At 40.5% G+C, this 18,236-nt stretch overlaps 1 protein-coding gene across 1 annotated transcript; it reads right to left on the minus strand.

Moving 5' to 3' along the window:
* Nucleotides 1–1,519: 1,519 nt before the first annotated feature.
* Nucleotides 1,520–18,015, minus strand: PSAT1 (phosphoserine aminotransferase 1). The gene is made up of 9 exons (XM_071730319.1): nt 17,792–18,015; nt 14,959–15,019; nt 13,605–13,674; nt 12,978–13,183; nt 11,204–11,376; nt 9,972–10,141; nt 6,389–6,517; nt 3,710–3,847; nt 1,520–3,094 (listed from the first exon to the last, which is right to left on the minus strand). The coding sequence occupies exons 1-9, from the start codon at nt 17,849–17,851 to the stop codon at nt 2,989–2,991; spliced, it is 1,113 nt and encodes a 370-aa protein (XP_071586420.1). The 5' UTR covers nt 17,852–18,015; the 3' UTR covers nt 1,520–2,988.
* Between the last annotated feature and the right edge of the window lie 221 nt (nt 18,016–18,236).

Raw genomic sequence — 18,236 nt, forward strand, 5'->3', positions numbered from 1 at the left:
GGATATGATGTCTATTATTCCTGTTTCATTCCAAACATTAACTTGAAAGGCAAGAAAAGGCTTAAAACTTTTATGTCCAAACATCCCTGGTTACATCTAAAAATATTAAGCCAGTTACAAGTTGAGAGAGAGGAAAAAAGAAAAAGAATCACATTCATGATTCACAGTGATTCACATGAATCATTTACCTCCACTAGAATTAGAAAGTAAATAAGGATGTGGCAATGCAGACTCCCTATTTACTTCTTTTGTGCCAAGCTTAGAGATGGTACCACAACTGCTACAGAATGCCCTTACTGTTGACAAAAGACAGGAGTCCTGAGGAACAGGGTACCTTCCTGAGCTGCAGTTGTCCTCACCAGAGCTAAAGGACTCCTCAGTGTGCAGAGCCAAACCAGAGGGAGTGCACAACCTCCTCGGCAGCTTCCTCTTTTCAGACCAGGACTGGGAAAGGCAGTGGCCAGAGACATTTATACTACAAACTGAGGTGAATGCTAGCAACTATTGTGAAATCAAACAGAAGCTAGGAGATGTAATAAAGTCAACTCACTAGAGGAAATGGAAGCACTGTTCATTGAAGAACTCATCTGCATACACAAACCTAGAGAATACCAGTATTTGTCTTCTGTATTTTTCAAAAGCTTTAAAAGCCTCAGGAGTATTCATACCATACCAAGAAAAGCCCTACTTCCAAACACTGCAATTAGTGACCCAGACTGTAAGTGCTGACATATGGGAAACAGAGCAAGACTCTTTGCAACTCCTCGCTGAAATTCCTCCTCCTAATCTGATGGAGGGAGTGGGATTTCTCTACCATGGCTCAGTACCCTGATTGCATCTTTCAGGGATGCAGCTTGAAAGGGAAGCATTGTTCCACAGATGAGCCTGAAACAAATCTCCAGTAACTAATTCATTCAACATGTGCTACAGTGTTCCAACCATTCTTGCATCCACCTCACATGACAGCCAGTCACTGCCTGCTAATGTAGACTTCACTCTGCATTTTCCTTGTAAACAATTTTTTTTAAAACCCAGAAAGGCGAAAAATACCTTTAATTGACAAAATGTTAGGCACAATTCAGAAGCAAAGAGGTTCCCTGCTGGGTTCATGCATCAACTGCACACAGCAGTGAATGCTTTTTTGTAGTCACACAGGAAAGAGCACCTGCTAAGGGGAATGCAAGGCTATTTTAAAACAGAAAGATTTGCTACATTTTGGAAAGAGGGGTAAGCCACAGCTACTGTGGACAAAACTCAGAGGATGCAGAACTTTAAAAAGTTAAAAAGCTTAATATGGACTCTGATTAAGGTCTTATGATAGGCAGAGAAAAAAGGGTTTTCAAAGCCTTCCCATGTTAACACTCTTGTTTCCATGCTAGTTGTAGGAAAGACTATTGAAACAAAACATAAGGAAGGTTTGCTTTTTATGGAAAAGGATGATACTGCCATCTAAAATTCTAACAGACATTATGCACAACTTCTCATTGTTCCAAAAATGACAACACCAAAAGGCTTCAGATACACTCACACTTCACAGCATGCTGTGTTTATTTTCGTCATCCAATTTATTTGAGTTACACTAAGTTGACAAAAACTCAGAGCAGTCATAAACTGATTTTTCAGATAGGAATGTAACTCTATGCTAGGACAAAAACACCGATTTTCTTTCAGTTTCCATCAATAAAGGAACAGTACATTGTTATCATTATTACATTGTTACCACTCTACTTGTGTTATATAAAAATTAGGAAAAAAAAATCCCCGTTCTGTGCCAAATTGTTTACAGTATGAAACCAGCTGCAGTAATGCTGAACACTGATACTAGCAGATAGCTTCTACTTAAGTTAAAATTGGAGGCTAGTATCATTATATGGTCACTGGCAATAAATTCACAAGCTGAGAAAGAAAAGTAACTCAAGAATACTGTAACAGAGGATGCTCTGAAGATCTTTGTGTAACAACAGCTCCTCCTCTAGGTCAGAGCATTGAAGTCTGGAATGAGCCAGAAGGATCAAGTTAGAAAATTGGACCAGAAGTGTGATACATTTACAGGAAACAGTAGGCTTGTATTTACTGCAGCTGGGCAAAGCCCCACATACAATAGGGGCTGAAGCAATGAAAAGGCAAAGAAAATACTGGAGCAGAGAGAGAAGATACTTAAGAGGCACCAGACAGCAGAGTCTGCTGCATTTTGGGCTAGGAAGTCAGTGCAAAGAAAAGTCACAGATCCATTAAGTGAAATACATCAATCCAGTTCACCACAAGGTTGACAAATTAAAAACAAGTTTTTGGCAAAAGCAAATATGCTTTTGAAGCATAACATCTTCTATGTTGATTTAATTACATGCTCATGCATCTTAGCTTTAAACCAATAAATGATAATTATGAAAAAAGGCCCGGTCCTACAGACTTTAACCACAATGGGTATTGCTTCATGGAACAGTTAAGATAGAGCTTCAATCCTGAAGGGAAGGTCTTAAAAGTTAAAAACACAGATATTAAGTCCTAAACACTACTGGTGTTATACTGTTAGAATATACCTGACAAACCAAGTAGATACCCTCATAGAACACCTAGCAGTACTTCTAGCTTCAAAGAGTAATTGTGAAGCATTACAGGAAGCTTATGACAAATGTTGCCTCCTGAAGTTTACTGAAAAGAAGGCATTTCTGAAGCAACTTGTGACTAGAAGAAACAGACTGGGATCCATAGCATCACTCAATGCTCTGCATGTTTTAAGTACTCATTAAGAATTGTTTTGCAAATTAGGAACCAATCTTGATAAGTATGGGGATCCTCACCTTCAGGGAAGCCAAGGCTACCAAGTTATTGCAAGATTAAACTCAGTCCCATGAAGTTAACTACATTAGCTACAGGAACTAAAAGAAGATACAATTTGTGTGCTACCACTCCGCAGTATCACAGTCACTTTCAAACCCTTTAGCTTTTATTTCATAGATGTGCAGCATGACTCTAGCCCAAGGGCATTTATGACTGATGCATCTGCATGAAGCTTCTCATGAATGTTGCAAGCTTCTGAACATCTTCTACAGTCACTGCATTATATAAAGAGGCACGGATTCCTCCCACAGATCTGAAGAAAGGAGGGCAGGAAAAATTTTTATAAGTTCTGAAAAAAAGCACTAACAACATTCACAGACATTCAAAACCAACCCCTGCTTCAAAGGGATAAAATTCATATTTTGTGTCAACGAGAAGCAACATTTAATTTTTCAAGGCAAGCTTGCAGTCTGGAGAAACTCAGTGCTTAGTCATTTAGAGCTCCAACGCTGTAGCCCTGTGGCAAAAAGCTATGATTTTTATTCCTACAAACACCATGGAACCTGGGAAGGAACTATTGCAACCAGTTAGACAAGGCATTTAATGAAAGGCTTTATACAACGATACAATAAGAACCCAAGAGTCACCCTCTTTGGTATTTGCACAGAGCCAGACTGATCAATTGGAGAAGAAAGCAGAACTAAGGGGAAAGCTCATTAAGTACCACCCCACCTAAGCAGCAGTTTGAGCCACCAGCAGTCTCCAACTACCAACTCGACTGCTATTCCCAAGTGATGCCAAACCAATGTGAGGAACAGTTTGTGAGTGAAAAAGGCTGGCAAGTCAATGCACAAATGCCTGCTGCTATTTCACTGTAGCAAGAGTTTATTCTGCACAGGAAAGTGATTCATCTGACTCTAATGCTTACCGATGTCCCTTCAGAGATATCATGTTGAGTTCCACAGCTTTCTCAAGAAATTTCTTTTCCAGTGCTTCATCACCCTTGATACTGCCAATGCGAAAAGGGACATTCATTCTGCTTCGGTTCTTTTTCTCCACGGGACATCTAGAAAAGTTGCAGAATGTAATAAATTATGCATTGTGTGCTAATTCAGCTACATACATTTCCAGAAAGTGTAAATTAGCATCAGACTAATTCCTTCACTAGTGAAAATACTATTTTCTGTGAAAAAAAGCAACCTTCATTTTTTAAGTGTAATAAAAGTGTAATAAAAAAAACTGTGTATTTAAGTGTAATAAAAAAACCTAGTAAGTGGAAAGCTTGTTAACCCTTCCTGAAATACTCAAAACTGCCCCAGTGTACAGGAGGTCTGTAAACAGACTTAGTTACAACAAACAGTAAAAGCCACCACGCCACCCACAACAGTATCAGTTATGCTCTCCCAGGTAACTGAGGTTATTTACAGCAAACTCTCATTAAGTCTCAAGTTTCTACTCTATCTTCAAGGACTGTAACACCTGGTTCTACTCTGCTAGTCACAAGTGTCACCAGAAATGAGCTTGATTCATCTAAACAAAGCTAAAAGAAGAGGAATATAGCATAAGGAAGATAGCATATGGAAATCTACATGGAAACGAGACTTCTGTTATTTGTACTCCTACATTAGCAGAACATCAAGAAGACAAAAGGTGTCTAAAACAAATTTTGCATTCCATCCATGGCCACTACATCTACGAGGTCCATCACAGTTTCATCCTCTTGGAATTCCCTTTAATCTAAAGCAGAAAATTCAAGACATGTTTAAAGCAAAATATCCCTTCAACTACACTGAAGACAAGAATGGGGGGGGGGGGAAATTAATTTTTTTTCTTTAGTGATTCTGGTTTCAAAGATGATACAAAACCTCCAGTTTTATTCTTTCCTAAGTCTGTAATGTGGATTCTTGTAAGGATCCATTAGGGATAAGTTCTCATAAAGCATGTAAATTTCATACCTGCTACCCTTCTATTTGACAAAGAATTGCTATAATTCCTTTTTAGTTCCTCTCTTGTTCCTTTGTACTGATTTCTCCATTGTGAAGAGAAAAAAAACCTCAATGATAATATGTGCCTATGCAAATTTTTCTGCTTCAGATACAACGAGGAAAACACTGTTCACAAAGTCCTATCCTTGTAAGCATATTCCTGCTGAGTAGCTGAAGCTATGCTTACTTTTTAGGAGATGCAGTTGCTATTAAGCAGCCGGATGTAACTCGGTGCACAGGCTTTGGAAAGCAAACTAAACAGCACACAGCACTTTGCTGACAAAATTCCCCATTTGCTACATGGCTTCCCACAAGGCTTACCCCTGCGAAGCATACTACAGGTTTGGTGGCACATTTAAGCTGGGAAGGGAGATTCAGATTAGTCTTCCTTTTAGTCACAGATCCAGTTTTAAAAATCCACGATCTTAACTGCACTGCTTAGTAAGATGCACACAGCTCAGTTACTGACACTGCTTTGCTTTCCTAATTGAGTACTTACCGTTCCACCTCTATTGCATTTCCCACTCACACACAGCCTTACAGGCCAGCTTGCCAGCAACAGACTTCTATTATGACAAATGTTTTTTCAAGGCTTACTTGTCTACAGAGGTTTATGAAAAACCCTCAGAATTTCAGTAGGGTGGGATCACAATCTAGATCACAATGCTAACGGCAAAGCTATTCTCATTAATTGAATGGATAAGCGGATTAAATATTATGATTAAACTACATACCGGCAATTAAGATTGAAGCCAGTTTTAATATCAGATGCAAATTTAACTTGTCCTATCTTAACTTTGACTTGAAACTTAACTAGTTCCCCAAACTGCTGATTTTATACTGAAAGCAAAGGAAAATCTATTGCAGTTTCAGTCAGTTACTAGTTTGAGCTTGATGAGTATTACAGCTATTCCAAAAATCACCCATATTTTGAGCCCCATGCGTTCAAAAATACATTGTAACATTATGTAAAAATCAGAGGGTTAAATTTGCTCTGGGAAACCATAAAAAATTATTGAAGAAAATAAATAGTTATTTAAAAAAATGTACTGCTTGTTTTCTGCACCTAGGACAGATCTTCTTTACTGTTTCACAAAGTGTTGGAGAACATGCCATAATTAGCTAATAAAAATGCTCTGCTTTACAGAGAAAAATGAACAATCAACTTCTGAAAGACAGCAGGAAGAATATGATGCAAAAGTGGTCTCTGTGACTCTTCGCAAGCCACTTTCTCTGTCCTGGCCTGCATTTCCCTAGCAGACTCAGTAAACATACAAACCAGGCTCTGTATATCTGGTTTCTGTACACTCTTGTCCTGGGCCCCTTGATTTTATTAAGTTTAGAATTTATGTTATTATTTAATAGCATGTATGTTATTAATATGCTTCAGAACTGATGTATACAGGATAAGAAGTAACTTCCAACCGGAATGAGACTAATCCTTAAATAGTTAACAAGTGAATAGTTTGCACAAATCCAGTAGAATTTTAGGATTCCTCAAAAGCTCTACACGCTGAAAAGATAACTTTAAAAATATACTGCAATCAGACTCTTAAAATTATAAATATATGTTTGGCTCTGCAATAGATACTGAAACCAAGTAGAAAAGCATAGCAACTTACACATAGAATCCATTAGATTTGTCTATGATATCATAAATCATTCCTGATTTGATTAAACTAAGTTTATCCATAGCTTCAGCTCCACCATTATTCTTTATCCATTCCAGTACCAATCCCATGATATAAATACTGCAAGAAGAAAGGACATTTTTCAGTCAGATTATTTAAAATGAGAAAAACAAACAGCAAAACGCAACAGTCCTGTTTACTGATTGACAGAATGTTTCAGGAACAAAATGTTATGTTTGCTTTTAGAGATCTTAAGATTAACAACTCACAATCTGGACTATTTAAATTCTTACAGTTCTAAACATGTAGTGTTTTTTTGACAGAAACAAAGCATCCTGAAACCCAAATGCTATGCAAATCTTTTGGACCAAACTTAATCCTTTGTACCACACGAGGACACGTCCTGTAGGTTTCCTGCAGTGCTCCCAAGGACACCCTCAGACAAGCTGCACAGGCTGCCAAATCACTGACCACACATCTGACCGTCAAGTCCTAGAAAGACCCACTTAGTGCAAAAGACAGCAGCATCCACACTGTGCAGCTGCTCTAGCAAAGATGCAGGAGTGAATCTCAAATGTATGTACCCTGATAATGCCAGCAATCTAATCCACTTTTCTCAAAGGTTAAATTAAAACTATAATCCCATTTCTGTCCAAAAAGACCTCTTTCCTCACATGAGCAGTAAAGACTGGCAAAATAAATAGTGATGTATTGCACATAATTATTCATTAGCAGTCAAATTCTAAGTAGAGAACTGGCAGCCTGCTAGCATTACGTGGTCTGGGACCAAGAATTTCAATGGTAGTTACTAAGTGCAACATAAAAAAATCCCACAGGCCTTTTGCCTTTGTGCTTCTGCTACAAAACTCAGCTTGTTCAAGTTCAGGCATTTCCCACGACTACAACACTTTGCATAATAAACTGCTCACAAGTTTTCATGGCACATTTCCAACAAGTTTGCTTTTACTAATCCCTTCATTACAAATTCCAAGGGAGCACTCCAAGAACATTACCCTACTAGTTTCCCTAGCACAGGTCTAGCAGAAGGAGATTTTAAACTTGGCTACTTTTAATTTCTTAGGGGATACCTGTGTCAGACGTTGGAACATTGCAGAAAGACTGGAGAACAACCAGAGTTAAAAAACTGTCTTTTACATAAAGCACCTAATACCTTTGAGAGCAAACTATCAACTACCCCAGTGCAATTTACATGTTGTGTAGACTAGACCCATGACAAATGAACAAGGCCACATTCATTTCTTACCCTCCCTTCACAGAGTGAAACTTCTTGGACATCTAAGGCTTAAGGAAGTTGGCCTTGGAACTATCTACAAATCCCAGCCAGCTGAAATATTTCATCCTTCTTTCATGTTACTCAAAATAATGCTGCTGGAGCAATTTTAAATGCAAAATAAAGCGTTGGAGCTTGGAAATTTTTTTATTTTTTTTTTTTAACAAATTCATTGTTAACTTCAGTAAAGCAGATTAGGGTCAAAAAGCCAAGCTCTGTAGTGCCAAGTGGTTAAGCCATTAGCAGCACTTTAATTTAATTTAACATCCTGCTGAAGTAGCTTTTGCAAATTCAGTTAATATTTCCTGCCTGTTTGCCAGCAAACCATTAGAGAATGCAAGGAAAAAGAGCAGAGAAAGTACTAAGCTTTGCCAGCTCCCTACAAAAACTGGAACAGGCATTTAGAGCCAAGCTAAACAGATGTACACCCTGCCAAGATTTTGATCTGTGTTACATTCTGGATTCTCGAGTGTACTTCAATGTGGGTCGATAGCACAAAGTGATATCTGGCAAGAAAGTGATCAGAAAGGAAAAAAGACTGTTCGTTCAACTTTTCAACATTTCAACTGTATTTTCTGGTCTTTCACTCTTCCACTACCCCATTAATATTGCTGAGAGATACTGAGTAAAGCAGCACTTTCTTTTCAGCAGTTCTTTGCAGGGGCTAAAATAAAGCTGCAGAATTTAGTTTGGTTTGCTTTTGAAACCAAACCAGTGGAGCAACACTGTGGTCAATGCTAAGATTAAGAACTTTGGCTTTTCAGATGGAAATAGCTTTGTACTTGGAAAACACGAATGGCTGGACTTAAAACCTGGCATATGCAAGGAAGTACATGGTGTCCAAAACAGTATGTGTGACTTGGTAGTCAGAATAAAAATTAAAAAAATTAAAATTCATGAAATAGAAGTCTTATCAATCACCGAGAAAAGAGACACATGAATACTGCCCATGTTGTAAAGACAAACATTCAGAAAGACAAACAAAAATCTGCAAACATTGCAAGGTTAATTCTTTCCTTCAACACCAGCCCTAGGAATATTGGGTGTACTCAGCAGATAGGGCAGAGAGGATGACAGCAAAAGTACCTCATTGCAACACTACATAGTCTACATACATAGTATGCATTCTGCTTTGGAAAACTAGTTGAGCACTGTGAAGTCTGGAACAAACATGCTCACAAGATTTACTGTTCTTTTGATAAATTAACTGCCTCTTTGATAAACTGAGATAACTTGCACTAGTACACCCCATAGAGAGAATCAGCAGATCCACAGATTAGTATCAGTCAAAATTTCACTGAATGTCATTCAGGTAGGCTTTATACACAGGAATCACTGTACTTTATACAGTTCGTTTGATGTTGGACATTGTTAGGCAACTTAAGTTGCAAGTTCTGGCACGTATGAAGAAGCTGCCAGAGCTGAGATTAAGTGTTAATAATGTGAGATTGCATTATCAAGTTATCAGAGCCAAAAGGAAATCTTCTCTTCAAAAGTATAATTGAGTATGCTCAAAGTAATTAAAAAAACTTCAGGGGAAATAAGATGCCTTAAGATTTTTTATTTGTTTTTTAAAATAATCACTTTAGTGGACTTTGGTATAAAAGTGCTCCAGATTAGCAGCAAAGCTCCATTTCACCAGCTATCAGATGCTAGGAGATAATTTTAAAAGAGCAAGCTATACACAAGAAGCAGAACAGACTACATGAAATCACCAGGTATATGCCAATTTTATGATCTGGACTGCTAGCAGTGATTATGAAGCTAGACCAGTTTTATTTTTTGATGCTAATCAAACAGGTAGGACTTTAAAAAATATATGTACTATAGAATAAAGCAAAGCAATTACTAGAATCCTTTGCTGAAAAAGTGCTCTTTTACAGGAATCTGGAGTTCAGATGCTGAGAACAGCCTCAGGAAGAAAATAAATCTATACTGAGTGTTCCAGAAGCAAGAACATGTGCCAAATTACCTACATGCACTGAACTGTGTTCATTTAAGTCAGAATTGGATCCTGGAACTTCTACAATGTAATTATGACATACCATACTTATTTCTAAAAATATTATGTCCTTTATATGACTGAGTCCTACTATGAAACATCTACGGCAGTCATATGGCTGGACACTCCCCATGTTTTCACACAATTCATGTGAAACAAATCACACATTATCAGTGACTTGAAAGCAAATACTCAACAGCTGAAACTTTTCCCAGTAAGAGCAGCAGATGGCAGTGCAGCAGCTTTCTGAAGAAAAGAAATTCGGCATCAGGATAAATTACCTGTAGCATGGTGGAGTGTTATACACAGAGCCGTTCTCTGCCTGTGTTTTGTAATCCAGCACCACGGGGCATTCTTTCAGTGCAAATCCCAGCAAGTCCTCACGTACTATTACAACAGTAACTCCAGCACAGCCAATATTCTTCTGAGCACCAGCAAAAATCACGCCAAACTTCAAGATAAAGAAAAGAAGGACTTGATACATGCATTGACTAGTAGATCTGATAACCAACTCATACATCCATACCACTATATAACAGCCGTACAACTCAGCTGAACAGCTTGGAGAACAAGCTGAAAAGAAGCAAGCTGTAGGTCAAAGAAGAGTTAAAAGGAGTTCTGATTTCAAAATGCAATTAAAGCTACAGTTATTATCCCAGGTATGTCAATTACTATAACCATCTATCTTCACTCAACTAAGGAAGATAATCAGAACCAATTTCCCAGTGATTTGTGTTTCATTAGGAGTCACAAATAATTCTCAAGACACCTTAATCCCATTTCACACTACTCCAAGCAAATTTACCAAAAAAACAAAAGCCAAACAAAAAAACCCATACACAGTCATTTCAAACAATCTGGTATTTCGGAACATAATCCCCCTGTTCAAGAGGGGCAGATCAGAAAAGGCCAAAATGCATGCACTAAAACTTGCTCCTACTTTTTGCTACACACAGATAAAGGTCAAACACACTACTTCACTAGTCATTAATACTTCCCACTCCTAACACACTTTACAAACATTATTTGCCTATGTTCTGCTTCTGTATTATCTAGGAAACAGACACAGCAATTGTAAGGCACAAGAAGCTTCAGCAGCGTAAAAGGTTTTACTGATTTTCCATGTAAGATGCAGAATAAAAAAAGTTCTGATTCACAGTACCCTACTGTAACTGTATACAATATCTACAGACTAAGTATGATTCACGTTACACCTTTTTTAGCTACAGCATCAGCAAAGACTAAAAACTAGAAATATAAGCTTGGTCTGCTATTAGCAAAATTTCAGCACGGTTCAGTATGTTTTTACTGAAAGGATACAGACTCTGAAGTCTCAAATTTTAAATTTCAACATTTTGATGTTTGTTTCCACCATCAGGTAGCCAACTAACAACATACTATTTCCTTATCTTCATTGCTCAGCATCTCTGGCCATACAGACATTTCCAAGGGCTTAATTATACGCATTCAAGTTCGAAAATATTTTGTGCAGCCACTGCATACAATACCATACCTTGGAAACATCCACAGGCCTAGACAGGAAGTTTGATGACATATCACAAACCAGGACTGCTCCTTTAACATCAGGTACAAAGTCAAACTCCACACCATGAACAGTCTCATTAGCACAGTAATACACGTAAGATGCATTTGGATTAAGATTCCAAGTGCTTGGGTCAGGAATGTCTGGGGTAGGAAAAAAAAAATTAAAAAAAAAAATCAAAGGTCACAGCAGACAAGTAACAAGTAAAGATGAAGTATTAATTACCTTGTAATCAGGAAGGTCCAATTTATCTGCAAAGGAAATATACTAGTGCGTTCCTAAAATTCTGAGGTGAGCCATCATTAAGCTGACAAACACCTTTCTGGTTTTCAACCCTTATTCCTCAAGGGATTTTTATCAGTTTTGCAAGCCCAGACTACAAGCTACTACTCTAGGAGTACTACTCCTACTACTTCAGAGGAATTCAGGCACCAGGCCAATGAATCCTCCTGATGCTTCTGGAACCACTGAAGCATCTCAATTTTCACTGGCAAGGGTCTCTAAAGCTGTGTTTCTATCGCATTCCCAGAATTTCAGTCTTGTCCAAGCTGACCACACGGTTACCCACCTATCTCCCATTTAAGATTTACAAATCTGATTTACAAAACTAAGATTTCTTCTGTCAACCAGCAACGCACAGGCATGCCCTGACAGCACAGAACAAGTTTTGCACAAAATAAACAGTTGCTTTTCCTTTCTTCTCCAAAACCTGGGGGGAAAAAAAATTATTGCGACTGCTTCCACCATTTACTGCCTCTCCCTTTACCTACAGCTATGAATACACACCCCTAGAATGGGAAGTTGTAGGCTAGATTCCTTGCTGTGCCTTAGAGGATATAAAATTATCTCCCAAGCTAGTTTCCTTATCACCAGTTGCTAATATGTATGGGATATTCCTTGTCTTCCCTGTTGCCACTCTTCCCAGTTCAAATGTTGTAATTTGGACGAGAGAGAAGAAATGTGTGACTATCAGGTGTAGAAGCCAGAAGTGAGATGTCCCTATCCATGAATTAAGGTATATCCAGTGACAAATTATACAATCAAGGTGTTCTTGAAACAGACTCCCTCATAAAAATTCCAAAGGCCTCAACAGTAGTTAACATTTTCTTCCTTCTACACTGTGGTCATTTAGATTATGTCTCATTTCCAGTAACAAGATCCAAGAGGAGGAGTTGAAATTGACCCTTTTGTTCCAGAGTCAACTGCCAGCTGTGCAATAACTGTTGTTGTAACAATTATTACAACAGATGGGGAAGATATTGGGGAACCCTTGAAGAAAAGGTAACAGAATACAAGACTCCCATCTACTTGGCCCATTAGGTTAAGATCCCATATTTGCTTCTATTTGAAAACTCATTACTGATTGCACCTGAAAATTAAATACCTTGCAATATCCCTGCAAATAGCTTAAGAACTCAGCTAAATAAAAGAAACAAATGAACAAACAAAAAAAAAATTAGTAAGACAGCCAAGACCATTTCTCTACAGATATACATTCACTTTCTTGCCACTTGTTTTCTGGGACCTGCTCAGCCTTGTTTGACAATTCTTTCCTGATGGAGACTGTTAAGACATTTAACAGATCTGCTGGTTATGAACATGGAGAGATGTTGCAGGCAATCTTTCAAATGCTGGCCAGCCAACTCTAATTAACATCCAATAACTCAGAAGCTGAGCTTAACCCGTTTGTAGAGTGACTCAAAAAGCTAAGCATTCATGTTGATAGAAGCAAGCATCAACTTACTTGTGTAGGCTCCTAGTTTTGGATGAACAATATTCACTTTGGCATACTTCTCTGCTTCTTTAGCTGCTTTTGCTGACCAAGCTCCAGTAACCACGTAATCTGCCTGTCTTCCCTCCTTTAAACCAATAAGATTAAGTGGGACTGCACTGAACTGACCAGATCCACCTCCTTGGAGGAACAGAACTTTGTAGTTTTCTGGTATATTTCTGCATGCAAGAGATAAACATTTATATTATTCCCAGAAGACACAAGATTTATGCTACTTGATATTCTGCATTTAACAGAGCACTGTTAGTTTAGAAGACTCTTTGACAAGTGGCTAAACCAAATTCCATTAGCTCACCTCAACACTTCTTCTGAGTAGCAACTTAAGTATTAGGAGAAATACAATATATTTTTCTGATTAAAAAAATGCTGAAAGCAAGCTTTCTCCCCTCCTTGGATAGCATTAAACAAAAAGAAGACCACTGTCCTCTCCAAGATTAGATACTTTGTCTGGTAAAGTAATAAACAGAAAAAAACCCAACACACAAACAGATGCTTTCAAGGAAAGGTCTCTACTTGAGTTATTACTGGTGCAACCAGCACAAGCATAAAGCAATAACAAGCAGTAAGTTGTCCACTTACAGCAATTCACGCAGGAGACTTTCAGCTGTATTTAGAATTTTTGTGAAATCTGAGGTCCGATGGCTCATTTCTTTAGTGGAAAGGAAAGAAGAAACAACATGAAGCAAAACAGTAATACATGGAATACACCCAAAATGCCTGAAGGCACCCATTCCAACTCTCTCTGTCTCTCTTTTTTTTTTTTTTTTTTTTTAGCTCAGCCTTCCTAAATACCCACATAAGACTTACACCTCCAGTCTTGTCCAGATCCAGGCAAATACAGTCCATCCACATTTGGAATCCACATGACCTTACTACCAGAAATAACTTCATCTATGTGAAAAAATACTCCCTAGAAAGGTCGAAGTTTTCCTCACTCTAAGAATGTCCTCTTCTACTAATGCAAGTATAGAGTAAGGTTCAGGGGGTTGTTCTTTTCTTTTTAATAAGGCTTCTCCATGCAGTAATCCTAATTAAAAATTAAGGTCACTTTATACTAATTAATTTTCTTAAATCCATATTCTTTCTTCCAACTGTAAGGGTGTACAGTTTAAACACAAACTCAAAAAGAGACTGCTGAACTCTTGGCAACCAAACTTGCACAAAGCTAGTAAAACACCGACCATTTCCTGCATAAAATTTTTGTGCAACCAGGGCTGAAAAGGCAGTCAGCTACCTGTATGGCACAGAACACACCCCCTCCTCATGACAGGACAGCCTTCCTAAAGTGAAGGATGCTACACATCCGAGGTGTTTCACCACACAGTATGCAAAGTACTATATATATAAGCATATATACACAAATGTATAGTATGTGTCTAGTATTTTCATAGAGATTGTCATGGTTTGGTGCAGTGGTGTTTTGGAAGCAGGTGGACCACAGGGGTGGCTCCTGTAGGAAGCTGCTGGAAGCTCACCCAGTTTCAATTCTGGCCCTGCCTCTGGGCAAGGCTGAGCAGATTTGGCAAGCTGGATGCACTTCTGCAAGTAACAGTCAAGAAAGGGAAAATTAAAACTGCAAAGAAATAAAAAAGGCTGCAGAACAGAGGAGAAGAGGTGAGAGCAATGACAGAACAAAGACACCAAGGTCAGTGAAGGAGAGGGAGAAGGTGCCCAAGCAGAGATTTCCTCTCAGCCCCTGATGAGATGGAAGCTGTGCCTCTGCAGTCTATGAAGTACAGGGGAGCAGTCCCTGGAGGACCAGAGTGGGATAAATGTGAATTAGCCCCTGAAGTGTCACAGGTGGGCAGGAGGACATACAAGTCACCAAAATAGGGCAAGAAAAGAATATAAGCTGAAACACCAAGATCAAAAACTCTTAACAATTTGGTCAAGCATCTACATTCTGAAAAATATTGAATTTTTAAGGTCTTACCGAGAACACTGATACCAATTCCTTTGTAGTCCACCAGTTCTTTCTGTGCTTCTAACAATACCTGACAAAAGAAAAAAATCCACAGATAAATGAAGAAAATTTCCACTATCTGGAGCTACTGATGCATCATTCATGTGTCAGCTTCTTCCACGCTGCAACAACTTGACACTGGTCAAATGAGCCTAACAGAAGCAGAGTCACCAATATAATTTTGTGGTATCTAGTAGCTGAAGGCTTTTCACAAGATAGTGTAGTGAAATGAAACACATGCTCTAAGTTATTTCAACAGTTACAATTCCAGATTTCAGAATAATTTCTAGGAGTTTGTGCCAGTTTTGGCTAGGAGAGTGTTAATTTTCTTCATAGCAGCTTGTAGGGGGCTGTTTTTGGACTTGTGCTGAAAACAGCGTTGATAATGCAGGGGCACTTGTTACTGCTGAGCAGTGCTTACACAGACAGCATCAGGGATGTTCCTGCTTCTCCCTGACAGTGAGCAGGCTGGGGGTGCACAAGAAGTTAGGAGGGGACACAGGTGGGACAGCTGAGCCCAGGTGACCAGGGGGATACCCCACACCATACAACATCATGTTCTGTGTACGTAGCTGGGAGAACATCTGTCCTTGAAAATGTTTCCTTGGGAAGACAAATGCCACAACCATTACACACAATGGAACCCTGTTTTCCTGGAGATGGATGGACACCTGCCTGCAGATGATCAGTGGTGAAGGAATTTCTCGTTCTACTTAACTTAACCTGTCTGTATCTCAACCAACAAGTTTTTTCACTTTTCTAATTCTTTCCCCCATCCTGCTGGTGGGGCAATGAGCTAGCAGCTGCATGGGGTTTAGTGCCAGATGTGGTTAAACCACAACATAGTTGGAAGGATCTGAGTCCTTTACTGAATGCTTAACATTTGCATGCATAATCTTTCTAATCAAGCATCTTAAAATACCATCCCCACACCTCCACCCTTTGTTTCTTTACTTGACTTGTGCGAACAGGACAAGGCATTGAGGAAAACAACATAAAATCTGCATGGGGAACTGCCTATCACGAACTGACCCAACTAGACAAGGTCTGGTCCCACAGCATGAAGTCCTGCACTTTTTGAACATCAGCCTTCTCTATGTTGTTGAAAATCAAGCAAGAAATGAAGAAAAATTTTGAATCAGTCAAAAAGCACAGGCCACTGCTTGAAGCCCTAGCCAAGGTAATCTGCTCCTTCCACTGTTCTTCTCCGTAGTTCTGACATAGCAGCAAACCAGAATGAGATCCTAACCGCTGGACAGACAGCCCCTGATTTCAGTAAATTCTGGTGTAGAAGGCAGAATACTCTTAGTTCCTCCTAAAGAAAACAGGTGGAGAGTGAGCCCCAGTACAAAAGCCACGAAAACAAAGGATTTAAGCATGTGTCCCAGGATCTGCCAAGAAAGTACCTGCTCTGGACAGCAGCAAGAGCAAGAAGTGTACCTTGCTGACAGGGTATCTGCACAGCCTATCAGCTGTAACAGCTGGTCACCAAGAGGTCAACCGGAACCAAGGGTGCCCTTTAGATGTTAAAGATGGTAAGGTTTTAACAACCATGTTTCGTGTGCAGTTATTAATGCTGGAGAAGGGGAAAAAAGTCAAAGGGAACACACTATTAGAAAGTGATGGTTAAACTGCTTGATAAAATATTGTTCTGTTACTAACACTCTTTAACTGACAATTTGCACAAACCTTACAATACACAGTGGCCTGATAGTAGCCACAAAGAGCTCTGTCCACTTTTTTGCCTCAGCAAGTCCAAGCATTTCATACACAGCATCATCCTACAGTCCAAGTGAAACAACCAAGGTGAAACTGTAGCCCATATAAGAGTACTGCATTTCCAAGAGAGGGAAAACCAGACTAGCAGTAGTAGAGAGTCAAGCTGTGCTCTCCTCATCCCCCAAACCCAACTCTGTTGGGGAGTTGGATACTGCAGCAGTTCCACTAAAAGTCCTTTTTGAAGCCAAGGATTCAAGGGGGAGTTAACAGATTTCTTAGCACGTGCTCTACAAAGGACATTTCCATATGAAGAGAGAAGGAGGGGGAAAAAATTGCTGTACAGAAAAATTGATTACCTACAGAAAATTGTTAAAGATATCACACATAAAATAATTAAGAAAACTATGAATGAAACAAAGAAAAGAAGAAAAAAAAATCTGCAACACCTAACTCGAAAGTCGTATGTGTAGGATTAGGCAGCCACCACCCCCTCTCCATATGTAGCTAGATAATTTAGGACTGCTGATGCAACTTTCCAGAGGGTTGAGTCTACCCGACTGTCATGATTTACACTTTTAAGGGAAATACCATGCTATTCGTCAGCTGAAAAAATAACATACTCGACATAGCTATCCTATCCCTTATGCATCTCTGGGTTTACTTTCCATGTCGAAGCTGATACAACCCTTGATATGTTCAGATGGGGAAAAAGCTCCAGGAGAACAACCGTAGAGCACATTAGGGGTGCGCTTCCCATAGAACGCGCTTGCCACGGCGTTTACTCGTGTGGGGAGGGAAGAACAAACGAGGTTTCGCTGCTGCCAGAGTAAATCTTTTCACTACTCTTTACTCGAGCTTCCCCGGCTCTCGCTCCGCAGTCGGCGCCCGCGGAAGCCGCGGGGGAGCGGGGCCGAGGGGCACAACCCAACGCGGCGGCCCCGGCGCTGCCCCAGCGCCTCCGCACAGGCGGAAGCCCCTTGAGGGCGCAGGTCAAGCCGCCTGCCCCGGCCGGCACGGCTGCCCCCGCAGCACACCCGCAACGCCCCAGCCCACAAAAGGAAGGGCCCCCGAGCCCCTAACTCACAGAGCGCGGCAGCTTCGCCGGCCCGGCCCCGAAGTTGGCCACTTGCCGCCCGCACTCCATGACCGCGATTGCCGAGACAGCGCTCCCGCGGCTCCCAACACTCCTGCTCGATGGCGCAGCCGCCACAGACCCCCGGCCCCGACACTATAAAGTCCCCCGCCGCCACCCCGCCGATTGGCTCCCATCACACACCCCAGGGGCCGGGGCTGCACCCGGTACGCCCTGCCCATTCCCGCCCATTCCCTCCCATCACCTCCCTCGCTCCCTGCAGCGCCCCGGCCGCCCATTGGCAAAGCGGCCATGAGGAGGCACCGTGAGCAGACGGGCGGCGGCCGGGGCGGAGCGGAGCGAAGCTCCTGGCGGCCCCCCCCGCCCCGCGGCCCCACCGCCCCTACCCCGCGGCTGTCCCCACACCCGTGGGGCGGAGGGGGCGGAGGGAGGGCGG

The sequence above is a fragment of the Heliangelus exortis genome, chromosome Z, assembly GCF_036169615.1.
Source record: "Heliangelus exortis chromosome Z, bHelExo1.hap1, whole genome shotgun sequence".
In the NCBI taxonomy this organism is placed as follows: domain Eukaryota; kingdom Metazoa; phylum Chordata; class Aves; order Apodiformes; family Trochilidae; genus Heliangelus; species Heliangelus exortis.